General features: G+C 39.6%; 2 protein-coding genes across 2 annotated transcripts; both read right to left on the bottom strand.

Annotated features, from left to right (window-relative positions):
• Nucleotides 1–78: 78 nt before the first annotated feature.
• On the bottom strand, nt 79–5170 carry ubl4a (ubiquitin like 4A). The gene is made up of 4 exons (XM_072682436.1): nt 5018–5170; nt 2667–2772; nt 1463–1689; nt 79–1058 (listed from the first exon to the last, which is right to left on the bottom strand). The coding sequence occupies exons 1-4, from the start codon at nt 5063–5065 to the stop codon at nt 951–953; spliced, it is 489 nt and encodes a 162-aa protein (XP_072538537.1). The 5' UTR covers nt 5066–5170; the 3' UTR covers nt 79–950.
• Nucleotides 5171–6939: 1769 nt separating this feature from the next.
• b2ml (beta-2-microglobulin, like) lies at nt 6940–9270 on the bottom strand. Its single transcript, XM_072682434.1, has 4 exons — nt 9084–9270; nt 8028–8300; nt 7604–7636; nt 6940–7476 (listed from the first exon to the last, which is right to left on the bottom strand). Exons 1-3 carry the CDS (start codon nt 9139–9141, stop codon nt 7623–7625), a joined length of 345 nt encoding a protein of 114 aa, XP_072538535.1. The 5' UTR covers nt 9142–9270; the 3' UTR covers nt 6940–7476; nt 7604–7622.
• Between the last annotated feature and the right edge of the window lie 1684 nt (nt 9271–10954).

Below are 10954 nucleotides of genomic sequence, written 5' to 3'. Positions count from 1 at the left end.
CATACCTTTGTAATTCTTCCCCCACCAGAAGTGAGTCCTGATGTTTGAAGCCTGATTGTCAATAAATCCAGATGTAAATTTGTTTTGGTACCTTTTAATAATATAAACACAATATTTACAGAGTCAGAGCACTTGCCCTAATATGGCCACACACACATTTTCTGTGATCAGTAGTGATGAACGATGACTAACTCCTTTGACCATCATAAACACGCTTGTGTAGCATCCAGAAATCAACTTAAATTAAGCAGCACACTTGAAAAGAGACATTCGGGCTTGAAGTACACATCGGGTCGTGAATTTTAGGGTCATATATTGGGTTATTAAAAAATAAAATGACTATCAAACCTGTGTGCAACTTAACTTGGGTTCAATTTCTGAAGGTCGTCTTACTATCCTGTATATGCCAGCTTGTATTATAGGGTTTTGTAGGCTCATTAATGCAACCTCATCACTGCAGGGTTGAAGATCATCTGATCTGTCCAGTTCCACTCAAAAAAGCCTTGTTAAAAAGCAACATGATGGCATGAACACACAAGACTGGAGCATTTTAAGCTCTGTAGTGCTGGTGGCCACAAAAAATGCTGGCAGTCCATAAGCAAGTACTGCAGTTCTGTCTGGTTTTATAGTAAAAGGCTCTTGGGAGGAGTCTGGACTGGGTGAGGGTTTGAGTTGTGGTTAAAAGTACTGCTCATCATTACACTGCTCAAAAACAAAAACAACAGAAAACGTCTTCAATGAACTGGTTAGGAATCTTCTGTCTAGCCACTGGCATACACGTGCCCACTGTGGCCAATTCTGAAATATGCAAATGTGGTCTCATGGCTCCCTTCGTCCTAAATGTCCTTGCTCATTCAATCACCCTCTGTTCTGCCTTTTAAACCATGCAGCAGGTTTGGATGTACGTCTCTTTGTGAGCTTCTGAAGTGTGCTCCTATATCTAGCCGGCCTCAGTCCATGTAGGAGGTATCCATTCCCTCTGTCTCAGGGTGCAGCAGACGTCCAGCCAGGCGTTCGATATCGTCTAGACTGAGCTGTCTGAGGGAGCGCTCGTAATCCTGAAGCAGAGGTAGCAGGATGAAGAGAAAAAAAAAGGTAGTGATGAATAGTGAATCTTGAATAGAGGCTAAAATTAATCCAGGCTTAAGAGTATTTAGCAACTGAGAGATTAGTCAAATTACATCTTTGTACAGACAGTCACAGTCCTAATTATTTCACACCAGTGCATTGCAGCCATCAGCTGCCATTACAATTAAACACAGAGCAGCCAGCAGGGGGTGCTTTGGGGCCTCCCACTGGAAAAGTCCAAAAAGTAAATGGTCTACTCCCCACAGTGCTGACTACACACATGCTTCAGCGCCGGGTGTTGTGCCTTATCTGCAATCACTACATCAGCAGGACAAAGTACCGGGCGTCCCTAGAAGAAAGCACAACAACAAAAAAGACAAACAGGGCATGTTACCTTAATGAGCTGTTCCTGCACTCTGGCTGCATCTGCTGGACTGAAGTGTTTGGCCAGGACGGTGGACAGGAGCTGCCACACTCTGCTTCCATCACTGTTGCTGCTGCTGCTGCTACTACTACTGCTGCTCATTGCAGCTGCCCCACTGCTCCTCTCTCCGGCGGGGCGCACCACCAGGTTGAGCTTGGCCTCCGGGCCAATGGAATAATCACTCAATCTGTATTCGTCTGCAAACACAACAGTGAATCTCATGTGACAACCAATCAAATACAGTCGTGTGCAAAAATGAGGACGTCCTATTAAAACCTGGATTAGGGCAAGACTAAAGAGTCATCTGTCCAAAGCACACTGATCCAGAAGTCCTGGCCTTTGTCCTATGTGTTCTTCAGCCATTTGTATCTTGACAGCAAGCGTCCTGATGTTTGAATACGTAAAAAGATTTTTATAGGGTGTCCAGGCTGTTTCTCGTGTCTGTATATACTGCCTAGATTGAGCTATAAGCCAGTAATGTCAGTGAGCACAGCTGCACAAAGCAGCAGGACACCAAACATGTCTTAAGCCCTATTCAGATGGGATTAGTTGTACATGGAGAGGTGGGGTAATGTAACTATTACCTCTGAATTGTTGTCAGTCCATGTCAGTCATTTCCACCTTGAGCCATAAACAAACCTCAGGTTATATTAATCGCATGTGAATCGATATGTGGGTCAATATTGCCTCATGTTCTGTGGAAAAGGAGTTTTGGAGGCACTAGAGAAGGCATTTAGTTTCGTCGTGCATGGCACAGATACCTCAAACCACCAGAAGACGGGCCAAAAGAGGTGCGACACTTCTCCCACCTTTAGATAAGTCATTGTGCAGTGTAGCCTATAGTCCTATAGCTGCTCATTTCCACACTAAAAGGTCATTAATACTGTAAGCGGGTTATAAGATTGGTCACATTCATATGTTTTGGAGGTGACGGAAGTGCCGTAAATCGAGAACCCACTCCCATCTCAGTCATTCATGCCAAGAGCTCTGAGCCCCTGCAAATGATCATAAATTTTCATCAATTGTACAGACAGTTCTGTAGAAAAATTCCTACCATGTAAAACTAATCCCGTCCAAAGAGAGCTTCAGCTGGTCAATGACAGTGAGGGAAAACTGTGTACAGTTGAATGTTGGCTTTAATGAAACACAGAGTACTGAGGAAGACTCGGCTTACCTGCAAGAGCTTTTCCTTTGTAAAGCAATCGCTGCTGATTTGGCGGTATGTTCAGACGTTCAAACACTAACTCTTTTACCGTTGAAACTTTCTCGTTTTCTGTAACCTGTGAATCGAACACAATGATGAGGCAGGGAGAACACCGGCAGGGTCAGCACAGCTGAGCTAGCTCTTTACTGCACCCATGAGGTTTCACAGTAGTCTCGAACCTTACTCCTGGAGTTCTACCTTTCTGCAGACTTTAGCGCCAACCCTAATTCACCCCACCTGAGTCATACCTTTTGGGGTCTTTGGCCATGACCGAAACCCCTGCCCCAACAGTTACTGATTCTTCCTACAGATCAAAGTCCTTGTCGTCTTGACTCAGATTCCCTGGCGGTTCCATTGCCTTGCGTTCTTTGGAAATGAAGCCAGAACTGTCCGCCATGTTGTCAAATTTGCAACACCCACAAATTTACGCCCACATTCTACCAGACCAAGCGTGGCTCAGACCGCCTTCACTGAGCTTCCAGCACAGAAGCAGATTTTACCCTTGGATTTCCAGGAGAAAGGCACCTATACCACCTTTCCAATACCGTTACCAGATTTTCAAGTATCTGCCAATACAGAGCACCGATACCGATACCAACTCTGACTTAAACACTCAAAAGGGAAAAAACATTTGCAAATCTTTAGAGATATGAAACAATAAAAATCACCACAATGCAGTAAGCAAGTAGGGAAGCATAACCTTGCTAAGCTCGACCCAACAGCTTTTTGTTTATTTGGTGTTTAAAATGCACATTTCATTACAAGAACACAACTTTGTGTAAAAAGATACTAAACTTCAGAGTGTGGCCTTAAAAAAAGCTGCTTAAACTCAACTTTTGGTTTTAGTACCAGAAACACCACATGGAAAGAAAAAGTGCTGAAAGGTTTGTTTGATAGTAATAACTATTTATAGTTTCATAAAGTATGCAAAACAAAATTCTGTATGAAAAAAAGAAAAGCATCAGTACGCTTTCTGGTATCGGTGTCAGTATCGGTATCGGTGCAACACTAGTTCCCAGTTTGTCTGGTAAGTTGAATGCTCCAACAGTAAAAGTGCAGCTCAAGTAAGTTCCACCACCACATACCATAAAAGGCATCAGGACTGACGTACTCACTCCTTTACTAACTTTATAAAACAAACTACTACAAACAAACACAGATATAAATTAACCCAATTTCTGTTGACTGGGCTCAGGACTTTTATTCTGAAATCCAAAGTCTGTGAGACTAAAGAGGAGCGAGCAGCTCCTCCCTTCTCGGTTCTCCTTATTGGAAGACGAGCTGGATTACTCGCCGATAGTTGATGACAGGTCACCATGAGATGCTGGTTAGATAGGGGAGGCCTTGCTGTTTGCTATGATCTGTGTATAATGTCTGTAGATTAGTCTGATCTTGGGTTACGAAGCCTAGAGTACCGGCGGTGCGAGAATCGGGTTCTGGGAACGGATCAGTCCTTTGGATCAGACTAATCATCCGATGGCCGATCCATTTTGCTAATATCGGGAGCGATATCTGCTCCTAGTATCCTAGTATGGGATCGGTGCATCCCTAGCTCCTCTTTTACATTTAGCGTACTGTTTGGGTTCGGAGGCCACCCTTGACTCCCTGAATGACATGTACTAGACATCACCTAATCCTGTCCAAGCTTCTGCTAGTTTCAGCTCAGTCTGAACAGTCGGGTCTGATGGCTCCTATTACACGGCTACAGACCACAGCTTGCTTTTCTCTCCCTGGTTGGGCACAGCTTACAAACCCACGTAGGCAGACCTTCCTTCTGGGACAGACAGGACCTACTACATTAAAGCAACCAATATTAGTATGATCAGTTTTAGTGGCTGAATATGTATTATTTTAATATATTATTTATTATATATGATTTAGCTTCTGCAACACCAACACAGACCTCACTTTTAGGCTTTTAGGCAGGCAGATAGGTGGGTAGGTGGGCAGGTGGGCAGGTAGGTAGCCAGCCAAACCCCACAGTTCAGAATCTACGTAGCTAACGCTAACAGCGCTGCTAGCTACCTAGCTAGCTACCTACCTAGCTAGCTAGCAGGGCCGGCTGAACCGCTCCCTAAAAGCCGTATAAAAGGCCGAAAGCGAGCATCTTACAGTTTCAGCACATCTGTCTCACACCTGGCGAGCTGAAATCTCCACCTACATCACACAGTGCCGCTACCGTTCACTCCCTATTCCAGCGGACTCGCCCGCTAGCTAGCTAGCGTTACACGGCTAGGCTGCTAAAGGCAAGGACACCGCAGAGCAGAGGGGAAGCGTAGCGGCGACCGGTCCTCCAGAAACGCAGGGCAGCCCGAGCTCACCTGGACGTTACACTCTTTCCCCTGGAGCGGCTTAACAGTGAGGATCATCTTCACATGTGTTTAAAAAAAACACACTAACCAAACAATAAATAAATAAATAAGCGTAGCTGTTAAACAGGACGGGGCTCCTCAGCGTTAGCTTCTGAACTGTGGTGCCCACGGAGGTGACGTCAAAGAAAACGAGCTCCGGCCGTGTCCCAATCTGAGCACTTGCCCTGTACACTAGCGAGATCCTGCGTGCATTTTAGTAAAGAGCACTAGACAAGGCTGCCAACTGCCCCAACTGAAGTATAAATAGTATATTAGTATAAATAAAATACAAATTATATATATATATTTAATTTTTATTTCATTATATTTATAAAAAAAAGTTATAATTCTATACTAGTGATTTTGTTACATATTTTCAGTATTTGTGTATTTGAAAACTATTTTACTTACTTATAAATAAATATACATTTATTATATATATATATATATATATATAATTTACCAACTACTTTACTTACTTATTAATATATACGTATACTTTTATTACATATATATATATACTTTACTAACTACTTTACTTACATATTAATATATACTTATACTTTTATTACATATATATACAATTTACTAACTACTTTACTTACGTATTGATATATACTTATACTTTTATTACATATATACAATTTACTAACTACTTTACTTACATATTGATATATACTTATACTTTTATTACATATATATACTTTATTAACTACTTTACTTACATATTGATATATACTTATCCTTTATTACATATATACTTTATTAACTACTTTACTTACATATTGATATATACTTATACTTTTATTACATATATATACTTTACTAACTACTTTACTTACATATTGATATATACTTATACTTTTATTACATATATATACTTTACTACTTTACTTACATATTGATATATACTTATACTTTTATTACATATATATATACTTTACTACTTTACTTACATATTGATATATACTTATACTTTTATTACATATATACTTTACTAACTACTTTACTTACTTATTGATATATACTTAAACGTGTATTACATATATATGTAATAAAAGTATAAGTATATATCAATAAGTAAGTAGTTTTCGAATATACAAATACTGACAATATGTAACAAAATCACTAACTAGTATAAAATTATCTTTCTGGTTTTTTTTTTATATCTACTGCTATAGTAGTATTCTTTAACCCTAGCTAGGATATATGTATAAGAACACCATTTTGTATCTTGATGAGGAAATCATAATATTGAAAATATTATATAAATATAATATGGTATATAAATATTATATTCTCCGTACATTTAAAAGCACCGTCAGTGCAGGTACCCAATAACATTCCATGCAATAAAACTAAATAATAATAATAATAATCATAATAAAGTGCAAATCAAAGAAAGCAAACGTGTATTTTTTATATCTTTACTGGGTTGTATTCACCCATCTCTCAGACAGATGTTTAGTAGTTTACATGTATTTTTCATAATAAATGGTTGGCTCTAAATAATGTGATGATTGGCTTTTTTATCACATTTCCATACGAGTTAGGTAGTGAATTGTAGTAAGAACACTGAACCTACCAGTAATCAGTACAGTGAAAACTGCTCAGGGTGGAAAGCACCTCAGCATTATCAGTTTTCCTTTCACTTGTGTAAAGGACACAGCTCACATGTTGGGTAGTTACATTATTTCAGACAGATCAGCAAATGTTACCACAACAGCAGGCATTGTGAACATTCATTAACGCTTACATGTTTTTTTCTTAGATTAGATTTCTTGATCTTCGAAATGCTTAATAACACATGATTAACTTGTGCGAATGAACTGCTAGGACATCTCGTCAGAATACCCATGTATAATTTGATAAGTCAATAAACAAAAAACAGCTGGGGTGGAATTAAATTTATTTATAGACAAAAGTCTTTTCCTTGTTGTACAGAATGCGTATTTCTTTATTAATTAAGAAAAATCTGAATTCATCATAAAAACTAACAAATAAAGTTGATAAGATTAATCTACAACTTCCCTGCAGGGTTTACACAAGCCAGAAATCCAGAAAGGCAGGCCAGGAAAAAATAAACACTTGGTATACATCGTCTTTCCAGACCATGGATACAGAAAAAAATACAGAGTGGATTACCACAACCTTCCTACCTCAGATATTTGACTTTTACAGAAATCTTAAAACGGCTCTAAACCTTTAAACGCATATAAATGTGCAAAGCAAAGTCAGAAACTAGAAGAGTAAAATGTTAAGCATGATTATCTAAAATGTTAAGCATGATTATCTCACATTACTGAACTATGATGCGACTTGATGATAGATCCATGTAAAGTTATGGTCAAAGTGTTGCTATCTTCAGGCATCTTTGAAGACAATGCATAGTGAAGCCAATTCTACTCAAAAATATTTTAAACTGGAATCTGTGGAGCAGAAAAAAATATTAAATGTAATTTTCATCATTCATTCTTTTAAAAAATGGAAAGTAGGCTGATCAATATAGACCTAAATATATAAAATACACAATAAAATATTGTGAAACATAATTACCAAGGTTCCAGATGTGTGTTTACATGTCCGCCTCTGCAAGGCAAAAAAAAACAAACATAATAAGTAAGTGAAATAATCTTAACTAGAGACAGAAAGATGTCCCCCCACACACACTTTTTCAATACTGATATTAAAAACTTGAGAAGAGGCCAATACGAATCAAATATTTTCCAATTTAAAAGCTTCAAATTGAGCTGTTTTTGATTGACGCTCTTCACTCAAGACAAACATCTTACAGCAGGACATCGCACTCAACCTACTGAAACAACCTCAGGACAGATTGTTTTAACAAAAATGGACTGGATTCATTTTTTGTAACCCTGACATCCACAGATCTACTTTTGAATCTCAAAGATCTTTCAACTGAAACTGTATTTACTGTAACACATCTCAAACTAACGCTTTATTTAAACAGCATTCTCACCCCAGCTGTACGTGTTGGTCTGCGACAGGTGTCGGACTTTGCAGCTGTAGGAGTCTCCAGATTTGGGGTTGAAGGGTGCACTCTTGGTGAGGTGAAACTGCCAGCCCTGCTCGAAGGCCAGGTCGGTCTGCTTGGTGTTGGTCATCTCCACTCCATTCTTCAGCAGTTCAATAGTGATGTCTGGAGGGTGGAAGCCACTCACATGGCAGATCAGAACATTCTCCTTTCCATACTCTCCAGGGTTACGGCTGTAGACCTGGACTTTTGGTGGAGCTAGAAGTTGAAAAATGTATGCGTTATTGCATGACAAGCAAGGAAACCATCCCATCAAACAACCGGTCTCGTTTGAGCCAATGGAGAGGGGAGGTACTTGCCACCATGTTGGCATTGTTGGAAGCACCTCTGACAAACTTCTGGCTTTAGACTGAAATTGGGGAATTGGAAAAGCAGGAGGAAATATTCTAAATATTAGTTTTTAGATTTTTCTTATATTATCTTCTTCTATAACATCGATATTATATTTGTTATTATTTTTTTTGGTCAACAGCTTAGCTTGGATATTTCTAATCATTGCCAAAAAGGTGAAAAACTAACAAATTCTGACTGAATTAGCTGATTTGAGTTAAGTTTTATTATATTTGAGCCTAATGTTTACATGAAATCAATTCCCTAAGAAAACACGTCCCTGAAGTCAAAACCGAAAGTAAACTGGTGAGGGGACTTTCCAGAAAACAACACAGGCCTTAAACAAGCCGTCACGTTAATAAATGAAGTTATTTGGTAAATATAAGATTATTTTGATCACATTTTCGGGTTGTATCATAATTTTAAGACCTTTTTCTGTTTTAATATCATTTCAACGGTCGCGTGACTTGCTGTGAATTATTAGCAACACTAGCTATCTAGCTACCTGGCTTAACTATCCCGTAAAAGCAAGATAATACCTTACATTTAATTTAATCGTCTAATTAAACCACAAGGCACTGTCAAAAAAATAAATAAACAGGCCTGAAGGTAGGTAGGTTAGCTAGATAGCTAGCTGGCTAAGTTACTCACACTCCTTAGCGAAGGCGCTGGCGCACAGGACGGCGAAGACGGCGAACAGCAGATGCATTATTCCTCCAGATGTTGTGACTGATTATCGTGATTAATAATCTAATAAACTCGAAGTTTAATCAAACTGAGCAGAGCCTCCCTGAAACGCTTCCTCTCTCCCCTCAGCCGTCGCAGTAACTAAACCGAAAGTGCGGTCTCGCGCCTTATAACAGCGGCGTTAGCTCCGCCTCTCAGGGATTTTCCAGCCAATCAGAAATCGCTATTCCTTGTCGCTAGGTAAACTTCCCTTCTCGACGTTTTCCCCGTGTAGTCAAGATGGACGAGGGGTTTAGCTCCAGGCAGTGCAGCACATTTACAGAGTACAGGCTGTATTGTGTAGGTCTAGTAGCTATTCTCTCATGTGTAGATGTAGGGGAGATCTGTGGTTTATACAGTACACTAATGTGTGTAAAATACTGATAGATAGATGCTAATATGAGCATGCTAGCTCCATGAAATAAAAAAAAAGAACATAAACAAACAACAAACACAAACAAATACAGATTAAAAGGTTCATTTTCAGTAATTTTCTGTGCTTATATTGGTTTGTGCATCTGTTCAAACATCCCGAACATTGCTAAAATGGGACACAGGGATATTGCGTCCACCTCACATTTTACCATGATCCTCACACCCTACATCTAACACTTTACCTTCATAAAAAAGCTTAAAATATCCAATTCACTGTTCAGAAGTCAAGAAATACCAAAATTATGACCCTTCTGAGAACCCCTGTTGATTGTTGGGGTGCTCATAACTAGGAACCTTCACTGTCAAGGGGCGGGTGGGACACGTTACTTCTTTACTCTAAAGCATGGACTAGGGTTAGGGTTAGGGTTAGACTAATACTAACACATATTTATTAATTATTTATTACGATTATTTACTGATATCTGAGTGTCTACGGAAGACAGACCCAACCTAAACCTGTCCAGCTGTCTTTGTGGCCTTTCAAAAACAATATGCTAGCAAATTCGGCACTTCAGCAAAATCAAGCTCAGGCTAACAGGGCCGAAAACCTCTACTGACCAGTGCTGATGACTGTATATAAATATATAACAATATAATAAATCACTATTGTTGAGTTGTAAATACATAATAAAAACCAGTGAGCAGTCTAGACTTGAGTGACAGTTGACCAACAATGTCCCGCCCCACTTTCACTCTATCACTCTCTTCCTTTCTTTCTGTCCCAGTCTCTCTCTCTCTCTCTCTCTCTCTCATCCTTTTTTTCTGTCCTAGTCTCTCTACCTCTCTCTCTCTCTCTCTCTCTCTCTCTCTCTCACTCTATCACTCTCTTCCTTTCTTTCTGTCCCAGTCTCTCTCTCTCTCTCTCTCTCTCTCTCTCACTCTCTTCCTTTCTTTCTGTCCCAGTCTCTCTCTCTCTCTCTCTCTCTCTCACTCTATCACTCTCTTCCTTTCTTTCTGTCCCAGTCTCTCTACTTCTCTCTCTCTCTCTCTCTCTCTCTCTCTCTCTCTCTCTCTCTATCACTCTCTTCCTTTCTTTCTGTCCCAGTCTCTCTACCTCTCTCTCTCTCTCTCTCTCTCTCTTATTCTCTTTCTTTCTTTCTGTCCAAGTCTCTCTCTCTCTCTCTCTCTCTCTCATCCTTTTTTTCTGTCCTAGTCTCTCTACCTCTCTCTCTCTCTCTCTCTCTCTCACTCTATCACTCTCTTCCTTTCATTCTGTCCCAGTCTCTCTCTCTCTCTCTCTCTCTCTCATCCTTTTTTTCTGTCCCAGTCTCTCTACCTCTCTCTCTCTCTCTCTCTCTCTCTCTCTCTCTCTCTCTCTTATTCTCTTCCCTTTTTTCTGTCCCAGTCTCTCTACCTCTCTC

Source organism: Salminus brasiliensis, chromosome 6, assembly GCF_030463535.1.
Source record: "Salminus brasiliensis chromosome 6, fSalBra1.hap2, whole genome shotgun sequence".
Lineage (NCBI taxonomy): Eukaryota > Metazoa > Chordata > Actinopteri > Characiformes > Bryconidae > Salminus > Salminus brasiliensis.
Note: the sequence above shows the minus strand (reverse complement) of the source record. Positions and strands in the feature narration are given on the sequence as shown.